General features: G+C 40.5%; 1 protein-coding gene across 2 annotated transcripts in view; it reads right to left on the bottom strand.

Moving 5' to 3' along the window:
- The window catches only part of LOC309715909 (polypeptide N-acetylgalactosaminyltransferase 10-like), a 119,235-nt gene that overhangs the window by 27,252 nt on the left and 66,279 nt on the right, over window positions 1-25,704 (bottom strand). For both annotated transcript variants that reach the window (XM_082549390.1, XM_082549389.1), the window contains exons 5-6: window positions 13,399-13,584; window positions 9,941-10,124 (exon numbers count right to left, since the gene is read on the bottom strand). In XM_082549390.1, the coding sequence (XP_082405516.1) occupies window positions 9,941-10,124; window positions 13,399-13,584 (370 nt within the window). The remainder of the gene's footprint in view (window positions 1-9,940; window positions 10,125-13,398; window positions 13,585-25,704) is intronic.

The following is a 25,704-nucleotide window of genomic DNA, read 5'->3' as shown; positions in this document are numbered from 1 at the left end:
AGTGAGAATACTGACTGGGATGACAAGCTCAGCAGTGCCAAACAACATAATAGTCCTCAGCTCAGAGTGCAGTGGGAGCTTCTCCCTGCAGCAGAACTGAACGTAAAATATCGAACAGCTTCTCATCAGGACACCGACAACAACAAGAGGAAAACGGGAGGAGCAGGCGGGCAGAGAAAGAAAAGTTTTATCCACGGGGAATATTCTGTATTGAACTATGAAATAATGCAAGACAGATGAGAACATAACCTCACAGAGAGCCTTATAAATCCAAGAAAAGCCTCGTTTCCTTCTATTTCCTGAAACATTACAAGGCATTTGTGCCCAGAGTTATTATCTAGTGATACACTAGTGCTCAGAATTTCAGAGCTTTATTTTTATTTTAATCTAAATTGTAGCAGTATGGGAATTAATAGCAAAGGGTATAAAAGGAAAATAAATTTGAGGACTACAGAATTAATTTTCCAATCATTCTCATGTTGAAACACCACGTTTGTCTTTGTTGCAACCAAGGTGGATACTATTGTTAGTGAATTATGAGTCTAGAGCGGTTAGCATGGATGATATGATGGGCTTGGACCATAATCTCAGGTCCCATCAGTGTTCAGAGAGATCGCTTGCCAACTTTGGCTTTTTTCCCCTTAAATTAATCATTAAATCAAAGAAATTTCACATGGAAGTTAATCTGCCTCTTACCAGCAGCACTTTTCCATTTTTTTACCGTTAGTCCAAGTATGTATTATGGTGGTAACGGTGAATATAAACCGTAATGCGTAACTGCTCCTTAACAACCAGCTTTGTGATCATAGTGATAAAAACTAAAATGGAAACGAGACTGAGCCTAAATCACACATTAAGCGTCGTAAAGGCCATAAAAACACGAGCTGAGGTCGCTGCTTGTTTTCCCCTGCCTACGTTTGTTCTGATAAAGCGCGGCTTTCTGCAACAGTTTGAATAATTCTTTCACACAGGCATACTTGACCTGTCTGACCAGATAACTGTGCTTGTGCAGTTCATTGTCCATAACTGGTGACTGCTGTATGCTGGAGGAAACAAAGTGAAGCAAACAAAGCTGCCGCGCACGCACACGCGCACACACAATCTGCTTCCCTGGAATAGCGCAGAGTGAAATGCACCAGACAGACTTTCATCACAGGACAAAGGGTGAACAACAGTAGCTGCAGGGGCACAGAGAAACAGTGCTGCATGTCTGTGTGTGAGTGCTGATGGTGGGTATGGTCAGCAGACTGTGTGAGTTTAGCAAAGAGAGCGTAGACACTGCGTGGGCACTGATTTATGGGGTGGTGATTGTTAGCTCTTGTTCACCGGAGGGAGAAAACACAAACACTCTTCCCAGAGTTGCGTGGAAGGAAACCCAGCGGCTTTTGGGAATGACAGCACTGACATCTCGCAAGCTAGTCAATATGAAGATCGCTTAACCACAAGTTAAAGTTTAATCTGGCAGGGTAACAACCACATGTATGTTCAACTATACTGATAACAAGCATAAAACATAATAAAACAATTATTGATTTTGCCTGAGAGCCAGTTGCACTCCACTGTACGCCAGGCCAGGCGACATCATCTCAGGTGCAGATGCTTTAAAATGCTTCAGGTGATGGAAACAAACCATGTCCCATTCAAGATAGTCTCATCTATTCCATTCGTATCAATTAGCTTGACTAGGTCAATGGATCAGCAGCTTTTGATTGTTTCAATTGCAGCCTCCCCCTCAAGAACTGGTCATTGACTTCACAGTCAATTATAATTTGTAGTGTATGGTAGGACTGGGCGATATATAGTTTTTTTTTTAAAAAATATCGATATATGAATTTTGGGTCATATTGCCCAGCCCTAGTGTATGGTATTAATGACTGCACCTGTACAGCCTCTAATGTTTGGAATTGAGTTTTAATGGCTTGATTTGTTTAGATTTTGTCCAATGTCATGGTGGACTGACTTGACAGTACATTGTCTTTGTCTATGAGATCAAAAAGCTGTTTTTGGACTGTAGGATATTATTATACATTGCTAAATCTTTGATTCATATAAAATTAAATTGAAAACAAAATCCACATTTGGTTAGCATCATCAGATATACTGCACACCAAAGAAAAACAGGGCATTTCACTTAATTCTATACGCAATTTTGAATACATCTGACATATTATTCTATGCATGAATGTCCAATTAATACCTGTATTATAAAACTGAATTCAGCTTCCGTATCTGTCAGATTCTGTGGAACCTCTAATTCATCATTTCGTGGTCATTTGTCGTGTTTGTTTCTCACAAATGCCTGAACACACACGTGAACATTCACAAAGACCTCTTGAAAACAATGAATTCCATTCTCTTTCAAACAGGGAGCCACTACTCAAAGCCAGAAAAAACCCTGTTGCTGCAAAACACTTAATTTAAAATGATAATGAGTTGACCCAGTCACTACTCACACTGCTGCTCCTGAGTTGCTTAGCAACTACTTTGTTTTGCCGCTGTGCAGAAAAAAAAATCTGTTTGTGGAAGGAAAAAAAAACCGTTTTGGGAGGACATATTTAATTCATTTTATTCAGGCATATAATTTAATCAGCGTTTCGTATACACAGTACTGTGCAAAAGTCTTGAGATGCCCCTCATTTCTTTATATTTTGCTAGAGAAATGAAAAATGCATGCAGTGATTAACTGAAACATAAATCACTTCAGTAACACAGTATATTGGGCAAACAGGACTTTTTCAGTTCTTATGAGCTTTAAAGTCAACACAATACTCTAGCAGCCCATCATGGCTGAGGGCTGAAAAATGAAGTCAGTGACAGTTACTGGTTGGTCTCCAAATGGTATTACATGGAGTATTCACATTTCCATCAGCTTTGACAAGACCCCCAACACCAGTGGCTGAAATGAATTTATGAATTTATGACTCTGACTTTGGCGTTCCCGAATTAGTTCCTCTATTCAGCACCACCTGTGTCAAAGTTATCTGTATCTCTAAAGCCAAACTAAACATCTCATTCATTGAAACATGGGATTAACAATTGTGGGTTTACAGTTAGGTGCCTTGACTATTTGGCAGTGTTGGGCAAGTTACTTTGAAAAAGTACCGTATTTCCTGGACTACAAAGCGCACCTGAATATTAGCCGCACAAGCTAAAATCAGGGGAAAATCCTGTTTTGTACATACATTAGCCGCACCTGACTAAAAGCCGCAGGTGTTTCAATGTTGACTTATCATATGTAAGAGAATATGCACAAAGCGAATTGTCAGGAAAGAGATGGCTGTTTGGAGACACACCCCTTTTATTAATATTTTGAAAATCAAGTTATGGGTACATATTTGCATAACTTTTCAGGTATATGTACAAGTAGCAGTAATTACAAGTAGGAAACATGTACTGTGCTTCATGAATGAGTAACAAATGTAGTACATAACAATAACCTACAGCACACCAGAAAAATAGATTGGACTACCTTTTAGGCTCAGTTGCAGTGACACAGCTTTAACAAGAAGAAAAGTCAGTCATTCACCACCATCTTCCTGCCCACTAAAACCACCAAAGTCCTCTTCTCCAGTGTTGGATATGAACAGGCTCAGGGTGGCTTCGTCATCCACACTCAGATTCTTTCCTTCGTTGTCACTTTCAAAACCAAAGAAATCCTCGTTGTCAGTGTCAGAGTCGAACACCCTCTGAAGGGCCGTGGCGGTGTCCTCCTCTCCATCATGCAGCAGTCCAGCCCTTCGAAATCCGTTGGTGATCGTGGATGTTTTCACACTTTTCCACGCTGTCAGATTCCACCGGTGGAGTTGGGCATAACTTGCTTTTTGCAAGTTTATCGCGCTACTTGTACGGCACTATGTTGGCTGGCGGATGGACATGTGACCAACATACCTCTCTTGAACCCGATACTGTGTGTCTGATCACATGCCCTTCCGCCAGGCAACGTAGTGCCGTACAACAGCGGAACAAACAAAACAAATCGTCTTACGATATGACAAAAATCATGGACAATCCATAGAAAAGCCGCACCTGACTAAAAGCCGCAGGGTTCAAAGCTGGTGCAAAAAGTAGCGGCTTATAGCCTGACAATTACGGTAATTAATTATAGTTACTAGTTACTTCTTCAAGAAAAGTAACTGAGTTAGTAACTGATTTACAAGATTCTAAAAGTAATTAATTACTTGAAAAGTAACGTTTGCGTTACTTAAAAAAAAAAAATCTATATCTCTCTCTCTCTCTCTCTCTCTCTCTCTATCTCTCTCTCTCTCTCTCTATCTCTCTATCTATCTGGGGTCCAGGGTATAATTGGCCATTTTTGACTACTTATGATTTTCCCTCTACATTTCACCTTTAAAAACTATTTACTTTCCCTTGTTTGGTATCATTCTTTTCAGCACAACCTCACGTGTCTGAATTTACAGTTATGTTTTCATTTTGACAAACTGTATTAACACAATTGATCTAGAAATCACACAAAAAACAAAATCCGAGTAGAAAAAGTTATATTTTTTACTGTGACAACCACAAACATGTTTAATGGATCATATTTCATAACTTTAAATGCAAATATAAATTGTCAATTTCAAAATCCTATGCACAAGTTTTGCAAACAACAAAGTTATTTGCAGCCATTTACCTTTGACCTTTTTTTTTTATAACCATTTCAAACTATTTACAGAACAATCAGCTGTTCTGCATTCAATAAGATGCCACACAAATTATTTGTGCCACTTCAAAAAAATAATTTGTCCACTATAAAGGAGAACATCACAGCCTGATACCTGCAGGTCTGACAGCAGCAGGTGTATCACTCCTGTTTCTACCTGCAGACAGCAGTCGCCTCATTGTTCTGATGCAACACAAAACTATCCACAACACTACAAGACATCACAGTAACTACACACTCCAAACACGCTGAACATCACAAATCTCTCACATCTCAAAACTCGCTCTCTCTCTTTTTCTGCTGTCTTTATCTCTCTCTCTCTCTCACCTTGTTGCTTTGTCATCTTAAAGTGGTCATGTGATTGGCTTACCACGACTACTTTATTCTTCCTCAGACAAACAGCAGCACTCATGCGATTGTTTTGCCCCTTTAGCCCCAGGTGTTGTGCCAAAAAGTGATCGTCTACCAGACAGTGATTGCCGCCCGCGGGAGCGCGCGCAGCTGCTTAAAGCTGTAGCGCCCAGATTACTTACAGCTACTTCCGTGCAACTGATATAAACTGCAGTAAGCTGAACACAGCTTCAACCGTCTGTTTGTTGAAAAATAGTAACGCGACCGCACCGCATTTTCTTGTTAGTAACGGTAACGGCGTTGTAACAACAGGAATAGTAATTCTTTAGATTACTCCTTACTGAAAAAAAGCAACACCGTTAATCCCATCACTGCTCTTAGTACTGTGGTTTTTAGAGGAGTAGCAACTGTGCAGAACCACAGTTAACGTCATTATTTTTGGGTCAATGTGTCTCTCCATAACATGGTTCTTCTATAGTGAGGATAAAGTACAAGAAAGGGGGGACAAAAATACCCCAATCTCTTGATAATAACCACAAAATAAACAAAAATATATTCTGATCCATTTCCAGATCAATCACTACCTGAAAGGTCTTTAAGTATCTCATGCTTTACCTGACTCGGTCAACCTTTTAAGATGGATGAAGTGGATAGCCAGCACTACTGAAGATCCTCTTTGCTTTTGTAATGTGGGTCCGTCTTCGCCTTGTCAACGTAATTCAGTGTTGTAGCACACTAAAAACAATCTGTCCAGAGCGTGGGTCCCAGTCTCATGTGCAGACAGCACAGTCTATTTACTTTAAAAATGTCATTACTTTATATTGAACAGACACAAACACACACACAGTGAAAGTCTGCAGACCATCTGCTAGTACCAGGACCCCATACAGACTCTTTTTGATTACCTGTTCACCCACACTGTGAAGTGCAAGCTGAACATCGACCGGTGTGATGGTGGCCACAAATTTGTCCAGCCGGGTTTGCGAAACACTGCTGTAGTGTTTAAAGACGAGAACGGAAATTCCACCACTCTGAATGCCTGTAATTACCTTCCTACGCATGTCAACATTAAACTTTATTTCTTTTCAATAAAAGAAAATCACAATAGAAATGGAAATGGCAAATTGGATTTGCACAGTACAGACTTCAGCCCTCCGCCACAGAGCAGCTCTACTGAATTAATATTGACCGGCATCGACTAAAGTGACCTTAACAGGCCAGAAGCAGCAAGAAAATGCAATACCATAAGTAAAGTACTGGGCTCAACATGTACATTTGCCAGAATATAAAATCTCTGTACCCATTTGACTGCTGTCAGAGTAAATCAGATTGATGATACCACAACAATTATGTTTAAATTAAATCATGATTTCATAACCTTTAAGTTACATTTGATTTTGGCAAAGTTGTTAACAGCATTTGTCAGACCTGTGAAAATTATATTTATTGTCCTGTTAGTTTTGTACTTTTATTTATTGTTTTAACTGCAACTGATGAATGGTAAGTTTGCTCGTTTTAGACCATCTTCTCAGACAAAGTATCAATTCCTACAAAGGAACAGAATCTCTGGGTGTATTTGAGGTAAAGGACAGCATGGTCCAGGTCTTTCTAACAAACAACTGAGATTAAACATTTCAGTCTACTGACCTTGTTAGCCTGAGCTAACTGCTAAATGAAACTTAAAGAAGCAGAGAGAGAGAGAGAGAGACAGAGAGCCGGGGGGGGGGGGGGGGGACAAATGAAGGGAGTGTTGATGGCATTAACAAAAGGGACAGGGACAGTGACAGAGGCATGAGGACGGAGATAAAAATCATACTCCATTACCCTCAAACACACACGCACGCACACCTCCGAGATGGATTTTGCCAGCCCACCATGCCTCGTTCTCCACTGCTGCAATGTCAGAGTGAAAATGAAAATCTTTGCGACTCAAATTGGATTTGCACTGATGAAGGTCATTTCATTGGGTAAGAAGAGCAGACTAATTCACGAAATGAGGATTGATTCTGATTGTTCTGCAGCTCATTTCTTCTTTAGTTTCTTATCCTCCTGCATCACTGCCTGATCATGCCTACAGCATTTCCCCAGGATAGTCAAATATTCTCTGGCATCCAAACATAGACAAATGTCTAACTAATCCCTCAAAGCTCACAAATGGAGTGTTTGGCATCCCATGCAGTTATTTGGTTATTTATTTATTTATTTCAGCGTCCATTACTTAAAAGGTACAGAAAGGGGAAGAAAGTATGGCAAAAACCTATTAGGCTTCTTTGCAGAGAGGCAGTGTTGCCGGGGAATCAATTCAACAAAAGTGGCCTCAAGGCACTTTATATTGTAAGGTCAAAACATTCCAATAATATCCAATGACACTGTAAACACATTAATCTGTGACTGATCTTTGTTTAAAAGAAACTTTATAGACAACACTCAAATGGTTAACTACATGTGCAGCCAATCATTTAAACAAGAGACTCACAAATTATCAAAAAATAACAACACACACACAAAAATGTCTCAGCTCATTCTGTCCAACCAACAGCTTGAAACGTCAACATAAACAATTTAAAAAAACTCCATATGAGGGACAACTGTAGTCACAATGATGTCACTCATTGGGTTGTGATGTTCACTTTCAGCATCGTGGTCATCACCAATATGTTTTTTGTTTGTTTTTTTAGGATCCTGCTTTTAAGGGAGAGGGTCGAGTGTAGAGCAGGGCGATATGACCAAAAATATTTATCACGATATACATTTGAAAATTTGCGATAACGATATAACTGACGACATAATTCACACTAGACAAAATACTTTACAACTCCTCAACTTTATTGGTGCAAAAAACAAAAACAAAACAAAAAACATCAATGTATTTTCACTTAAACAAGCAGCTGTTTTTTTTTTATGTGCATTAAAGTTATATAAAAATGTAACAGTGCAAATGCAAATTCCTTGCTGACAGTTTAACCAAAAGGCGTTTCCAGTGGAAACTGGCCGACATTTCCTCAGCATAACCATGTGTAATATGCACAAAACTTAAAAAGAGGTTATACACACACAATACGGTAACATTATGTTGAAGCACAGTACGTATCACTCCGCGAGGCGCCTGCCTATGACAGCCGTAATGCTCCGACAATTACGCCGCGGTGCGGCTTCGTAGCTCAGCAAAGTCCTACTGAAACATTTGACAGATTTTTGAGCGCCGTGTACATAAAATCGTTTCGAGGTCAGTAAACACAACCAGAGTTCATACATAAGGCACACGGGATTATAAGGGGCACTGTCGATTTTCAGAAAAATTAAAGGATTGATTTTAAGTGCGCCGTATTTTCCAAAAAAAATACGGTAACAACAACGGCCCGCTAGCATGCTCTACCAAAAATAGTGCTTTGTTGTGTATCTGACGGACGAAAGCTAAACCAGTTCCACACCACTGAAGTTGGAGCATTTTTACAAACCAATTCTGGTTCATCCGTTTCATTCAACGATCCACTTTCGCCCTTCTCATTCTCCATCGCCGCCATGCTTTTTCCGCCATGTGCGTATGAAAACAAAGGCACTGCGCCTGCGCGTTTTACCCATATTCTATCGCGATATTTCATTTTCTTATCTTTGCCCAACATTATACCGGTATTACCGTGAACAGTATGATATGGCCCAGCCCTAGTCGAGTGCCAGTTATCATCTAAGCTAGCAATGTCAATTAGTGCAAAGAGCACCCAGGCACCACATGGGTCCAACACAGACACCAATACCTGCTAATTACTGCAGGTACAAATAATTGGTTAGAATTTCACTCACCAAACCTGAAGCATAGACATTTTCAGTGGGTTTTTAGTACAATTAACCACACAGTGGGCTACATGATTTGCCAGACAACTGCATTACAAATGCTCCAAATAGCACAAACACAGTTGGAAGGTCCACTTCCAACTGTGTTTGTTGGAAGTGGACCTAATGACTTGAATAAGCTGAGCTGCAACCCAGCGAAGGCACCCGTCTCTCAATATCTCTATATGGCTGAGTTAGAAAAATAAATAAATGAATCACTTCCCATTTCATTTTTATAAAGTTTCGTCTTATTAGCTAGAGTTTGACTTAGTTTGAGGCCATTTGACAAACTGCATTTTTTGGAATTGTCATGCTGTATAAAACATGAGGTGACTGTGAAATGACCTAAATATCCACCGATCTCTAAATTGTTTTAACTCTAGAACTCACAGATCTACATAGATCTGTTTTTAAGCTATTGCTGCATAAAAGCTAATACAATAGCAGCTAAAAGTAAAGGTTAAGTAATTCCTTGAAGAGCTCTGCCCTAACTGAAGTAGCAAAATAATATAAAAATAGCTGAATGTCGCTCTTTTCCCACTCATAAACCCTACCTGACAAGAAAAACCAAGTAAGTCATAGTTCAGTGCTGCAACATAATCAGTCTTTTATAATGACATAGCTTTTGATATAGATATTGTACTGGCATTAAAAATCAGAGACAACATTTAAGACAGCGAGCTGGCAGCTTCACTTCACCGCCACACTCGTTCATTGAAATCCGAGAAAGCTTCCATTTCTCTGTACACTCTGGAATGTAAGACTGGGATTTTGGCATTTATCCACTTTGGAAATGGAATTCATTTTCATGTTTTGCAGCTTAATGGGGCAGTAGTCGAGTGCTTTAGTATCCATCCTATGCAACACTCAGGTGTAAACGCGTGTATGAGCATAGCAGTGCCAACAAAGACCTTCAGTGAATAAACACGGTGTGGTGTAAATCATTCAGAGGTGCACAGCTCAGACAAACCCAGTTGAAAAGCTTTAAGTCCCACTGGGGTCACCCATGGAACAGATGCATGCATTTAGTCAGGGCACAATCAGATAATGGGTATAAAAAAAAAAAATCCCTAACCAAGTATCAGAGTCACTCACTCAAAGGGTTCACTGGGGTCGTCCTTCTGCAGCTCTGTGGGGATCGGGATCCGCTTGTAATACATTTCCCAGTCAAACGCCCCTCGCATGGCGTCGCCCGCCTGTGTTTCATAGCCAAAGCTGTCGTGGTCGATGACATCAATCATCGGGCATACGATAGTCTTCCTGTTCTGGGCGATTCGGTCTGAGAGGGACAGAAGGAGGCACACACGATGGTGAGCAGGTTATGACAACAGATGGTGCAGAAAAGTCGTTTCCAAGCTTTGTGGCTTTAGACCTTTTACAGCCAAGCAAAGCCTACTCACCCTCCTGTCCACAGACTGCAGGTTATGAGGGGTCGGTGGGCTGTTTAAACAACTGGTGAAACTGTGTGTGTGTGTGTGTGTGTGTGTGTGTGTGTGTGTGTGTGTGTGTGTGTGTGTGTACAAAATGAAAATTTGCTCCTGTGTTACAAACTGAAATGTATCAATCCTGACCATTTTTACCATGATTTATCTTTTACCATTGGTAAAAAACATGTTTTTAGGAACAAATAAAATGATTGATAATTTTTTACAAAATATTAATTTATTTTTCTACCATTTACTTTTACAGGAAAAAAGGTTAAAAGGTTTCAGTATAAATCAGTAACCATCGCCTCATATCTCTCAGCTCCATCTAGCTTAGATTTATTGCTTTGTGACTGGCTGAAATCTAACGGATGAATTATAACGCTCACTTATTTTACATGTGTCATTGTGTTGTCATTAGTTGTGTGCGCATAATCGAAGCAGCGTACAGATGTAAAAATGTCGTAAACCTGCGGTTTTTCTAGTCGTCAGTAAGGGAGCCACTCCTCTGACTACAGCAGGTTAGATCCCACAGGAGTCAGAAAATGACCCTACTTCTCATTTGAATGATATCAAACACTTTTCTGATAAGCACATTTACCATTTTAGCTCACACACCTCGGGTAGTTATAACAAACAGACCTGCCCTTCAGACAGCAATACAGAGAGTAGAGGCACCTTAGATCAAATGCTGCTGGTCACATGATCACATTACATGGAAACCATATGCAGTCCAAGCCCATAGAATGAGTATTCTTTACTCATTCTAACTCATATCCTGGATTTCAAAATGTGATATGTATGCTTAAATGTCTGTGTGGGCTGGCATAAACATCGAGTGCTACAAGAAAGCATGATCAGGAAAGTTCAGCTGCTAATCACCAAGCGTATGAATCACACTGTGGCTTGCTTGAGTTATGCTGGCACTGAGCATGTACATCTCCCAAGGAGAGAACACTTTACTCTAACAATAAGAACACTTCTGGATTTACACTTTGGCTCCTAAAGGTCTCAATCAATAAATTGATGTTATTTTAGTTTTTTTTATGATCCCTTGTATTTTTATGTCTGGCTGGTTCAGCTTCTGGCTGTCTGTATACAATGATACAACCTTCATTTTTTATTTCATTTTTCATTTATTTTTTAGTGCTTTCCCCCCCAAGTGTTACATTTTTCTTTTTTGGATGAATTTATTTATTTACTTATTCAGAGATTCAATAATATTTCAGACAGTTAACAGTGTGTAATGCACCACCCACACATGACTTTGAGATGTTATTTATCTAGCAACTATGTAATATATGGGCTCTGAATGGACATCTTCACGTGATGAGCTCACATGACCAACAACATTCATTATCTGATGAAGAGCAGATGTGCTTGAAACATTAAAACAAACATGATGGTTGTTGTAATGAGGCAATGAAGAGTGAGAGCTGTTGTCTAATTTTTTGGCCCAGCAAATTTCCCACTTTTTGGTATATTTTATTCTATTTTTTAAAATCGTATTTAATAGATTTTTGGACACTTTTACACTTGTACAGCTGCTGTTATTGTGTATATACCGTATTTCCCGGACTACAAAGCGCACCTGAATATTAGCCGCACAAGCTAAAATCAGGGGAAAATCCTGTTTTGTACATACATTAGCCGCACCTGACTAAAAGCCGCAGGTATTTCAATGTTGACTTATCATATGTAAGAGAATATGCACAAAGGGAATTGTCAGGAAAGAGATGGCTGTTTGGAGACACCCCTTTTATTAATATTTTGAAAAACAAGTTATGGGTACATATTTGCACATGTAGTACATAACAGTAACCTATAGCACACCAGAAAAATAGATTCGGACTACCTTTTAGGCTCAGGTGCAGTGACACGGCTTTAACAAGAAGAAAAGTCAGTCATTCACCATCTTTCTCTTCTTCCTGCGCACTAAAACCACCAAAGTCCTCTTCTCCAATGTCGGATACAAACAGGCTCAGGATGGCTTCATCATCCACTCTCAGCTTCTTTCCTTCGTTGTCACTTTCAAAACCAAAGAAATCCTCGTTGTCAGTGTCAGAGTCGAACACCCTCAGAAGGGCCGTGGCGGTGTCCTCCTCTCCATCATGCAGCAGTCCAGCCCTTCAAAATCCGTTGGTGATCGTGGATGTTTTCACACTTTTCCACGCTGTCAGAATCCACCGGTGGAGTTGGGCATAACTTGCTTTTTGGCCATAACTTGCAAGTTTATCGCCGCTCATCATCCACAACTCCCGCTGAACGCGTACCGCTACTTTGAAGTTTGTTTTTCGCGCTACTTCGTACGGCACTACGTTGCCTGGCGGACGGACATGTGACTAACATACCACTCTTGAACCCCGATCCTTCCGCCAGGCAACGTAGTGCCGTACAACAGCGGAACACACAAAACAAATCGTCTTACGATATGACAACAATCATGGAAAATCCATAGAAAAGCCGCACCTGACTAAAAGCCGCAGGGTTCAAAGCTTGTGCAAAAAGTAGCGGCTTATAGCCCGACAATTACGGTGTGTGTGTGTGTGTATATATATATATATATATATATATATATATATATATATATATATATATATATATATATATATATATATATATATATATATATATATTTTTTTTTTATATTTATTTATTTATATTTCTTCATACATTCTTATATAGTTCTATGCTGTGTATTGTGTATTTTGTTGTACAGTTATTTTATTTTCAACTTTAATTTATATATTTTATCTTATTCTTTCCCAGTTAAATTTACCCTTCATTCTAAATTGTGTTGTACAGTTATTTCATTTTTAACCTTAATTTATATTTTATTCCTTCCTAGTTAAATTTACCCTTTTTAATTTTTCATATTTATTTCCTCTTATTCATAGCCTTTTCTTTTTTTTAGGTCACGGGCAGTTGTCTAAGCATTTCACTGCATATCGTACTGTGTATGACTGTGTACGTGACAAATAAAATTTGAATTTTTATTTTTCCCCAAAATGAGTTTAACGTCACACGTAAAGAGCAGCCATCACTAAGGTTATGACCTAGGCACACAGTGCAGGCCGGTTGAGGATCGGGCTCATGTTAAGGGTCATGGCTCAATAATGAAGTCCTCACCCAGCAGTGGAGGCAGCCAGTTCACATTGGCTTCACAGTGCGAGTCTAGGAAGGTGAGGACTTCTCCTTTAGCAGCAGCTGCTCCAAGCAGGCGAGTCCGGATCAGACCCTCCCTCTTCTTGGTCCTCAGGATGCGAACCTTTGGCAGCCGTACCATGTACTCCTCTAGTGCCACCTTAAGGTGTTCTGAAGAGACAACATGAGAGAGAGCATAATTTAAAGAGTGGAAAAAAAATGCCATAATGGTATAGAGAGGATCAATATCATACCTTGTTAATGCGTGCAGGTAAATACGGATCTACTGGCATGAACTGCTTCAGAAAACTGTCCACAAATAGGAAACCCTCACAACAAAAATGCTCTTCAAAAAACATGAAAAGAAAACTAACCCATTAGCTGTCACCATCAAACACGACATCTGCTGCTGCCACATGCTCCACACTGAAATGTCCCCCTTAAGGCCTCTACATCATAACGTACTTTCACCCATACAGAGAAAAACTTTATATTACTTACTTTTCTACACTCACTGACTTTTTTTTCCCCTTTTTTTTTATATCTGCAGTCATTAGACAGAATGTTACCCTCAAGAGGAAGAAACCAACTGCGAGGAATGAAAAAGGAATTAAATCAGCCCCTCTAATGTGCGGTCATAAAGGCTTTTGGCAAGAAATAAAAAAAATTAAAAAAACAAAAACAAAAAACACAAAACAAAAAGAAACAGTGCTGCTGCCAAAATTGTGATGATGTTCATTCTACCCAAAACTCATAATGTCCCATTATGGACCCTTTTCCCAACAACAATCCCTTCACTGAGTAAATTACACGATCAAAGAGTTTTATTAAAGTTCATGTCTGAGCCACTGGTCCTATGCATGGCAGCTGTGCCATTTTCCCGTGTTTCTCTAGCAGCAGTGACAGTAAATCTCAACCCAGAGTGAGGTGTCAGTCAAATGGTCAGTTCCATCGCCTAAAATGGCAAATACACTGGAACAGGGTGGATGGTGTGTGTGTGTGTGTGTGTCGGGGGGGGGGGGGGGGGGGGGGGGGGGGAGATCTATATATATGGCGACATATATATAAAGACAGAGCAACTTGAAAGCGTCAATCAATCAGAGACTGGGCTTATACATGCACATTTTCTCCAATCTTTCATCACAGCTCGTCTTTGACAGAAATCAATCCTGCTCTAAATGGAGCCTTTAAGTCTTTCTGCTCAAACGCCCAGTCAGCTGTGACAGGTCAATAAATATAAAAATAAGTCACACTTAAAGCCATGTTTCAATGGCCATCTGTCTAGTGTTAATGTTTCTAAAGCTGTCAACCATTGCAGAGAAAAACCCAGAAAGTCCAGTGTTGTAGTAGAAAACTGAATGTACTCCACCTCAATCCATCCATCCATCGCTTTTCACTTTCTGTTTAAATATTCAGTAACCACCAAAAAAATCATTTGCACTTAACACCACCTCAAAAGGGGAACATCTTGATAAGACGCTATATGTTACAAACCAACTGGACGTGAATGGTCGCAGTTATAATGTTATCCACTGTGAGCAAAGACAAAACAGATGCACTGGAAAAGCAAACCACACAAATTGTGCTTCCTAAATAGTCTCCAACAGACAGACATGACTCAGCACTGTCTTTTAATCCATCTGTCTACTGTTAGACAAATGATTTAATTGCCTCCAAATCTGACGTCTACAGTGACTCTGCAGAGGATCATGTTCCAGCTCACCAAACAGTCAAACTACAGCGCCAGAAAACAAAAACGCAACAAATGTCACATCAAGTCTCTTTGAGCACATGGTTTGAGGTCAAAAATCATTTGCAGAGGCTTGGGTTTTTTGAAGAAGAAGAAAGACGTCATGATCAAAGTGTGCCTTCACCATTCTAAGGTACTGACCAACTCAATTAAAAATGTATTTATTTAGTGCTAACTCACAATATATTAGGACACATTACATTATAAAGTTAAGACCTTGCAAACCCAACAAACTCTGCTTTCATTGAACAATATCCATGCTGCAATCTCTGGGGCTAAAAAAAAAAAGAAGCCTGCACAGAAGTATCAAACACAGCAAAGATGGGTTGTGTTTCCATTCTGTTAAGTTAGAGTCTACCATTTTATTAGCACTAATAGTTTCTCAACACCAATTAACAGAGTAAAACATGTGTTTCTGTGAATTGTTCATACAAGTTTCATGTGCAAATACCTATCCAAGCTCATCATTTTGGTACTTCACCCTCTTGTCCAAACATGGTAGCTTCCAGCTCCCCAAAAAGCTAACACAGAACTAACTAACATAGAAGGGACACCATTGAGGCTTCAAGCAAAATTTTTGCAGGCACATCACAAGCCCATCACTATATCGCCTCTATTTAAAGAAGTCTAAATCATTCATAGTAATACACGAATGAGGTCCAGTGTGACTCAGACAAATAAATGTGCCTCATTGTACCATTTTTTCTTCTCTTTTGCACCTCTTCTCTGCATCAACATCAAAAATGTGAACAAGAACATTTCTCAGGACTACAAAAAGAGAACATTATATACATAATAAAGGAAGATACGCTTTACATTAAAATATTACCTCTGTCAGTGTTCCTCCTTACAAATGGCCCACTGTCACAAAGGAGCTCCCTCTAACACGTCCACTAATTGGATTTTGAATATCAGAAAGGTAGAAGGAGGAAAGGCGGCAGTCCTTTTACACCTTCAAACTGTAATCTGCAGCTGCTCAAATGACTGACAGTGTCTTTATCTCTGCACTCAGTTGTTTCTTTCCAGCTGTAATTCTTTCACTTTTTGTTCTACCTTTGTTGCTTCACTTCCCAACCTTCATCCCTCATTCCGCTCGTCTCTGTTCTGATGCTGCTTGGCAGCCATTGCCTCTTGGAGAGGTACTCCTAATCCCAACAGACATCAGAGGCACTGAAAATGGGAGAACTGGCCAAAACCAACAAACCAGACGCCAGCTGGTCCTCCGATTTGTCTCCATCCTCACACTTTCCCTTCATCCTTTTTTTTTTTTTTTTTAACTTTCATTAACTTTTTAATGAAACTGAGGCTAAGAAGATGACAGCTCATCACTTGAAGCCTAACACCAAAATTCACCATCATTTCCCAGCTAGTCCAAAAAGACAGGACCTGGTCCAAACACTCCCCAATCAGACATTATTAAAGCAAAGCAAAGCGAATTAGACAACAGCAGTAATCAAGACCAGAGTGAGAGGTGCTGTCTATCAAACTGTCACAGAGGTCTCCGCTACGTAATCCTGAAGGCCTCAATTGAGATGCAGCCCGCCTCAAGTGGTCTGGCTCTAATTAGCCCTATCCAATTTGAAATATTAAAAAAAATACTTTAAAGCCAGGAAATAATTTATTTAGCAAAGTGATAATGAAATACAACTTTCTGTCTCTCCCTGTTGGTCCTGTGATAGACCGACAACCCGACGTGCCCCACTTCTCAATCCAATTAAAACTGGCATAAGTTCTGATAGTTGGAAAAGTTCTGAAAGCACTTGCCTAACATTGGGTTGTTTCCTTATACGCCACCAAAATGCCTCTGACCTGTCTGGGGCATTACAACAGGACCTTTGGGGATATCCTGTGGTGTTTGTAACCAAAATGCTGGCAGTAGCTCCTGTGGGACATGTGGGCTGTGGGCTGCAGCCTCTATGGAGGAGGCTAGGTCCACTGAATGCTGCCAATTCTAGATTGGATTGGGATCTGGGGAGGCGGGAGGCTGGAGGTTGGGTCAGTGCCTTGGGCTCATTGTCATGTTTCTTCAGCTGTTCCCGGGCAGTTTGTTTTGTGGCAGAACATAATGTCCTGCTGGGGGAAGCCAATGACACTGAGGAGTGTACAATAGCCTTTAGCTAGGTTGTACATGCCTAGGTAACCTCAAAATGCATGACATATCACAGCCCAAAGACTCACAGGAGGCTATTGCATGATCAATGTTATTCACTTCACCTGTCAGAGGTTTTAATGTTGTGGCTGACAAATATGTATGTAGTGAGATAAAATATAAGCACTGTTGTTCTCCCTCCTGATGACTTATGTGCCTTTAACATAATCTTGTGACACAGATATACATACATCTCCATGGATGTATCACCAGTTACTGGTGGTTGGACGGATTATGGTTGGTTGGAAATTTTTTTGAGGGGAAAAAAATAAATAAATAAATAAAAAAAATAAAAAAAAAATCACCCAACCTTAATACAAAATGTTTCTGTGTGTGTGTTTCAGGTCTCATTATATAATAAAAAAAATCAATATAATGTAACAGATTTCAGAATACTTGCCAATTCTGTACTTGTAAAATCTTTCAAATAATTCCTACAGCCAAGTAGAGTAATTGGAGATTAGTAAGTTTATAGGTGATATACTTTATATTAAAATGAGTCATTGCAGCAATAATATAAGCTACACAGTTTTGACATTGGAATAATGGCTGAGGGGCTCCATAGGGTCAATGCCACCATTAGAGAAAAGAAGGCCTTCACCTTCATTACATGGCAATAAATCGGCCCATTAGCTATTAAGCATTAGGAGATTGATTCAGGCTAAACTTTTGCCCTGCATGGGGCGATTCTTACATAGCCTCCCTAATGACAAGCAGGGAGATTAAACAATGAACATTTGCATTTCATGTAAAGCGCATTCAGACTAGGAAAGGAAAGCGGGAAAGGTTATGGTGTCTAATTATGAATGGTTAATTTGACCTGAATAAATTGGAATACGGCTCCTCTGGTTTACTGAAAACTGCCAGGGCTATAAATCACTCTAATGAGAGCAGGCTGACATCGGCAAACACATTAGTCATTATTAGAATGTGAAATCCAGGACATGAAGAGGGCTCGGACATCGTCGATGCCGGGGTCAGTTCTGTAGACCCCATTTACCGAACTAACAAACAATCGCTGCCTTCAATCTCTTTCTGTTCCAGGAATGCATCTTCCTCTTAGTCATTTATTAGAATTAAACCACAAACAATAAAACTAAGAGGGAAAAAAAAGAAGAGGTCAGGGTGAAACGTGGGCACCAGAGCAAGTATTTAACTGGTACAGTGGTTCCCAAGATCTTTCAGCCCCAGAACCACCAGATCACAGAAAAGATTAATATGAATTTGACCAAGATACTGTACATGCAATAAATACCAGTTTTAGTAGCACCTCAAAAGTAATCATGAAGACCACCTTCCAAACACATTATAGCAAAGAAACTATGCTAAACAAGAAAAAAAACTCACTTAAAAAAAAAAAAATCACAATATCAACTATAAAAATATTTAATCACATCAACTTAACTTTATCCACAACTTCAACGCGCCTCATTTTGCTTAACAAAAATGTTTTGCAAATTTGCAAAGATTGGAACAAACTACCTTTCAACATTTAAAAAGTGTACAGGGTCTTATGGTGCAATATCTTTTGTTTAATATAAAGATGAAAAATCCCCTGTATTATAACCATGAGAAACCTGGGGTTGGGGGAAATCACAAAAGTTTTGTCATGAAAATTATGCATGAGGGTAAATATTCCGCCTTCAATGGCATATTTACCCATTTTAATGGATAAAAATCCTTAAACATTTGCTGATGTGGATATGACGTGGCAAATGTGTTAATTTAAATTCAGTTTAAACCGTATGTCGACGTTCACAACTCATCATTTACTGATGCATTGCTTTCAGGTTACCGTTTAACAGGTATGGTTTCTGTCTTAACCGGTGTTTAATTGTTGCCTTAGTATTTCATCTTCTTTAAATAGCTACTATCCCACTTGCTAGTTTTTCATTATGTCAAGCTAAAACGTTTGAGAGTTAATCTAGGTTGTTAGCTAGCTATTTCAACTGTTAGCCTAAAATGTCAATATTTAAAAAAAAAAAAAAAGTAACCCAAGTGCAGCTAGCCATCAACTGCTGGCCATACTTTAAAATATAACTTTACAACTAGTTTCATAACAATTTAAGCTATCCATTTTATTTATTGATTTTGCTAAAACATATTTATCCACCTTGGTAGGTAAAAAGAAAAAAAAAAAAAAAGAACAAACTGCTAACCATAATTAACTATTAACTAAGATGATTATGATGATGGTAGCCATTTCAACTTTGGACATTATACTAGCTAGGAATGTCCTATGTTAACCATATTTTTTTACTATAAATTTCAGTCTTGTTTTATAATTTTAGCTATTTTACCCATTGATGGACTAAATTAGCTACCAATTTGGTTGATTGTTGATCCTCTAGCTAACAATTAACATTGCTATTTTACCAAAATTCTAATTTGTTTTTAAACATATGACAAATTTTTTTCTTGTCTGTTACATATATGAATTCATTCATTTTGACTCTTATTTGGAAACTTTTTCTACATTACTTGTAGCTATTCGGCAACCTGTTTAAAAAAAAAGTTTTAAGAGACCCCCTTAGAGTAAGAAGAAAAAACAAAGACTAAAAGCATCTGTAATCCTGATCAATAATCCAGATTTGTTGAATATTTTGAGGGGTTCAGAAACACCAGCTGTATAAAATAACCAACACATCCATAACACAGTTCATCATTCCTTCCTGTATATGTTGTGTTGGTAGAAGCTGGGGGGATTTTCAATTCAATTAACCTCAAATTAGAGTGAATCCAATGTGTCATCCAAATCTCATCTTTCCAACGTGCTGGATTACTTCCCAGAAGTCTTGGCACAGCACCAAAGAACCAAGCTGCTAATTTATTCCTCCAAAATATTCGGCTGCTTCTGTGAACTCTATCACACATCCTCTCTTTGAGCCAAAGCTGAAAACATCTGAAGCAGCTTTTTTTTTTTTTTTTTTGGCAACAGTCATAAAAAAAGAAGGATGCTGACGGAAAGTCCGTGATGACATAAGCCAGTCTGAGGGATTTTTTTCCCCTTCTTTTTCAAGAACACTCCCCCTCATCTTCCCCAGTCACACAAAATATACACTGCTTAAATATCTACTGAGCCAATGATAAGAGATGTATTACAGATGTGCACTTTGCTGTCACATCATAAAATGATGAAAGCAATATTTTGAAAAGCAAGGAGAGGACGGACAATTTCATGTTTCTGCCTTCAAGCACTGTCAAACATTTAGAGCACAGGCACACAAGCTCCTGCTTCACAGCAAACACTACCGCCTCTATGGGGCTGCCTCAGTTCTCCTGCATATTTCAATTCTTTGGTTTTTCCATGTTTCTTCCATTTCCCTTAAATAGGACACTAGAAGTAAGATGTGTTTTATACATGTAGGACCATGTACATGGAAAATGTTGCCTTAAAAAGGAGGATACTAGATCCAAGCAGGAGGTAATTACACTTGTTGGAGACTTCTTTTAGTACAGAAAATGACCTTATTGCCACTTAATCAGTAACCCCCTAGAAAATACTTTGTCGTATTGCCCTCTGTGACTCAGTTCCACCCATTGCTCTAATTCATTTTTAAAACACCAAGATAGCCCAGATGTTCACCTTGAAGCCTGAAGAAGGGACTTCACTAATGGTTGATACCACTTTGGTTTTATTACAGCTAATGGTTGGTTTTCTCTTTTATTTGGATTTTATATCGGTGGACCGCATTTAGAGCGTAGTTATTTCAGACCCACTCTAAATAATATCCTTCACAGTCAAACATATTTCTTCATCCAACCAACAAGCAAGCTCAGAATCTGGATTTAAAGAGACTAAAGGCTAAAAGTTCATCCGTGCTTTCCAGTTGTTTTCTAGGTTATAGGTGGTAATGTTTCAAGGACAATTTCCTGTCTCTGTATTCCTTTTTTTTTTTTTTTTTTTTTTTTTTTTAAAGAAAATTTGTTCTTGCATTCCATTTCTTCTGGTCTACGAGTGAAATTGACCTCTTATATGTCTGCAAAAAAATTCAGTCAGTGCGTCTAAGAGGGAATTCATTAAAAGCGAGGCATTAGCAGAGAGCATGCTCTCTGCTAATGCCTTTTATAATTCAAACCAAGCTCATATTATTGGGGTGTGAAGAGCTTTCTGGGAAGATTGGACCAGTGAGAAAGGAATATGCATGCATTGACGCATTTGACTGTTTTCCATGTTTACTCTCTGAAATGCACCAACTCTCTAAATGCTTACGCATTGCGCTTAAAGCTGTAGAAGTAGTCTGCAAAAAACAAAAATAAATGTAAACAATGAAAAAAGATGAAACTGGGCAGAAGTGGGAGCATTTGATATGACAGAGGAAGCCAGTGGCCAAACAGACAGAACAGCAACAGCTACAAATCATTGTTTGTAGCCGCCATGTTTAGATCCAACATGGCGGCGCGTGCACACGCAGCGGCTTCTCTCTCTCCCGAACAAACTACTTTTTCGTGTTTTTCGTCCTGTAAGTTGCAGTGTTTTTGTAAGTCTTTGTCGCGTCTATCTGTGTGCAAGCGAGGATATGCCCGAACACTTCTTCTCGACATCGGCAGAAACAAACTTTTTAAGTTAAACTCTGTGGACACCGAGAAGCTGAAAGATCTGGGTCTGCTCCGAAGGCCTACTCAATCACCGACCCCCACTCCCGCACTTCGCCCACAATGGATGCGCCTCAAGCGGTGTGAGAGGAAGCAGAAGAGGGGTAAGCGCGGTGGCATCCGAGCTAGGCTAGCGGCTAGCCCACACAAACCCGCCATCCCCTCTATCGTTCTGGCCAACGTACGCTCGCTAGAAAATAAACTGGACGACATCCGACTGCTACGTTCATCTCAAAGGAATGTAAAGGACTGCTGTGCTTTTGTGTTCACGGAAACATGGCTCAGCGACAGTGTCCCGGACCGCGCCATTCAGCTCGACCAGCTAACATGCTACCGTGCTGACAGAGACATCGTCGCGGGAGGTAAGACCCGCGGGGGAGGACTTTGTGTTTACATCAATGATGCCTGGTGTCGCGATGCTGTTGCGGTCTGCAAACACTGCTCACCAGTGCTGGAGTTAATGGTTATTAAGTGCCGGCCATTCTATCTACCGAGGGAATATACAGCCATACTCCTGTGCGCTGTGTACATCCCTCCCTCCTCCAATGTCAACAACAGGAATGAGGCACTGAATGAACTGTACCAGCACATCAGTGAGCAGCAGACAGCCCATCCTGATGCTTTTCTCATCCTGGCTGGGGATTTCAATCATGCAGACTTAAAGTGCGTGTTTCCAAAAATACAACAACACATAGACTTTCCAACAAGGGGAAATAACACACTGGACTTTGTTTACACCACCCAGAGAGGAGCTTACAAAGCTTTTCCCCTCCCCCACCTCGGCGCCTCAGACCATATCACTGTCATGCTAATGCCTGCTTACAGACCGCTCGTTAAAGTGACCAAACCGGTTCGTAAGCGGATACAAGTGTGGCCAGAGGGGTCTTCAGAGGCTCTACAGGACTGCTTCAATACTACAGACTGGAACATGTTTAAGCAGGCTGCCACCTATAACAACACCACTGACCTCCAGGAGTACGCAGAGACTGTTACTGCCTACATCAACAAGTGTATTGAGGATGTAACAGTCACGAAAACCATAACTGTCCGGGCCAATCAAAAACCATGGATGACAGGAGAGGTCTACAGGCTGCTGAAAGCTCGGAATGTTGCCTTCAGAGTTGGAGACGAGGCAAGCCTGAGGACAGCTAGGGCCAACCTTTCCCGTGGCATCAGAGAGGCTAAGAGACAGTACTCCAGGAAAATATCTCATCACTTCAAAGACAGCAGAGACTCACGGAGCCTGTGGCGGGGCATTCAGACCATCACAGATTACAAGCCCCCACCACAGACCTGTGATAGCACTATCCCCCTGCTGAACGAGCTGAACACTTTCTTTGCTCGCTTTGAAGTCCAAAACAGCACCACTGCACAGAAGACCCCACCCCCTCCTGGTGACCAGGTGATGACTCTGTCACCGGACAGCGTGAGGAGATCCCTCAGCAGGATCAATGCACATAAAGCTCCGGGTCCTGACAACATTCCTGGTCGTGCACTGAGAGACTGTGCAGTGGAACTCACTGATGTCTTCACAGACATCTTCAACATATCACTCATCCAGGCTGTCGTCCCCACATGTTTTAAAGCCACCACAATCATTCCGGTTCCAAAAAAGTCATCTCCCTCCTGCTTTAATGACTACCGTCCTGTTGCACTTACTCCCATCCTGATGAAGTGCTTCGAACGACTAGTCATGCAACACATCAAGACTGTCCTGCCCCCCTCCCTGGATCCCTTCCAGTTTGCCTATCGGCCCAACCGCTCAACCGATGATGCCATCTCCACTGCACTCCACTCGGCACTCACACACCTGGACAAAAAAGACTCATATGTTCGAATGCTGTTCATAGATTTCAGTTCAGCATTCAACACCATAATCCCCCAACAGCTCATTCAAAAACTGGTCCAGCTGGGGCTCAACACCTCACTGTGCAACTGGCTGTTGGATTTCCTCACCGGAAGACCTCAAGCAGTACGGGTTGGCAGTAATACATCCAGCACCATCATTTTAAACACGGGGGCCCCGCAGGGATGTGTGCTGAGCCCCCTCCTCTTCACTCTGCTGACCCATGACTGCACCCCATCATACAGCTCCAACCTCTTCATCAAGTTTGCGGACGACACAACGGTGGTGGGTCTCATTAGCAACAGGGATGAGACCGACTACAGAAGTGAGGTGAGACGCCTGGCCACGTGGTGTGCTGACAACAATCTCTCTCTGAATGTGGAGAAGACGAAGGAGATTGTTGTGGACTTCAGGAGAATGCACACCCAACATGCTCCTCTGACCATTGACGGAGCGTCTGTGGAGAGAGTGAGCAGCACCAAGTTCTTGGGTGTGCACATCACAGAGGATCTCTCCTGGACGTACAACACCACAGCACTGGCCAAGAAATCACAGCAGCGTCTCTTCTTTCTCCGCAAACTAAGAAGAGCAGGAGCACCAGCCCCCATCATGTACACTTTCTACAGAGGCACCATCGAGAGCATCCTGTCGAGCTGCATCACTGTGTGGTTTGGAGCCTGCAATGCGTCCTGTCATAGAACCCTCCAACGCATAGTGAGAGCTGCAGAGAGGATCATTGGTGTCTCTCTCCCCTCCCTCCAGGACATTTACAGCACCCGTCTCACTAAAAAAGCCCTTTGCATAGCGGCTGATCCCACACACCCAATGCAAAGCTTCTTCAAGCTGCTGCCGTCGGGGAGGAGACTGCGGAGTCTCCAGGCCAGGACCAGCAGGCTGAAGGACAGCTTCATCCATCAGGCTGTCAGGAAGCTTAACTCCCTCCCGATTCTGCCCCCTCTCCCCTCTCTCCTCCACGGTCTCACTGAACTCTGTCACACACACACAAACACACACACTCTCTGACTCACTCACTGGCCTGCACCAGTTACCAGTCACTTTGTGGAGCATTGGACTGCCATTACCTCATAAGACTTTGTTGTTACACTTTCTCTTACCATACATTACCAAATCTCCATTTGCACTATTTGCCTATTTGCACTACTCTGCCTGGTTTACACTCAATGTCACTTACCCATTATATTGTATATTATATAGCTTTCTTGTTATATGTAAAATTGTATTTATTTAAATTTTTACTTTTTAATTATTTTACCTGCATTTTTTAATCACTTTTATATTTAAATATATTTAAATGTTCATTTGCTATTTATCTAGGGAGTGAAGAGTAACGCAATTTCTATTCTCCGTATGTCCTGTACATGTGGCAGAATCGACAAATAAAGTTGACTTTGACTTTGACTTTGACTTTGAAAGACAGAGTCACTGCTAACGTGGCAGCACTGATGCTGTGCTCACTCTAAATCTCCAAACCTCATCCTGTCAAGCAGCCCCGTACTGCTGCTGTCGACTGCTATAAAAATATCCCTGTGGGGATTGTTAGTCCTTGAGAGTCATTTCCATGGTCTGAACAGACTGCCAGCTTGGACCTGAGAATTTAAGTTTTGTCACAGATACTATCATCCAGGTTCTGTTGACAATGGAATAGCAAAAAAATATTTTATTGAAAATATAAGCTTTTGGTTCCCAATGTGATTTTTTAAATCAATTAAACTCGATGGCTCAACTACATTTAGCTTTTTCATAACCCAACCTTTGTTTCAGGCCAAGCGAAGAAGAATTCAGAAAGGAAACAAATGCTTTTTTCCTTTGGCATAAGCAATATTTTTCATACTATCAATTCTCAAAACTATGCTTCAGTTCTTTAGTCTTTGTATGATGTGCTTTCTTATTTGTTAAGCAACAACAGCCATCAAACTGCTCACTTTGTAT

Source organism: Aulonocara stuartgranti, assembly GCF_965226115.1.
Source record: "Aulonocara stuartgranti genome assembly, chromosome: 10".
Classification (NCBI taxonomy): domain Eukaryota; kingdom Metazoa; phylum Chordata; class Actinopteri; order Cichliformes; family Cichlidae; genus Aulonocara; species Aulonocara stuartgranti.
This window is presented reverse-complemented; position numbering and strand designations above follow the sequence as displayed.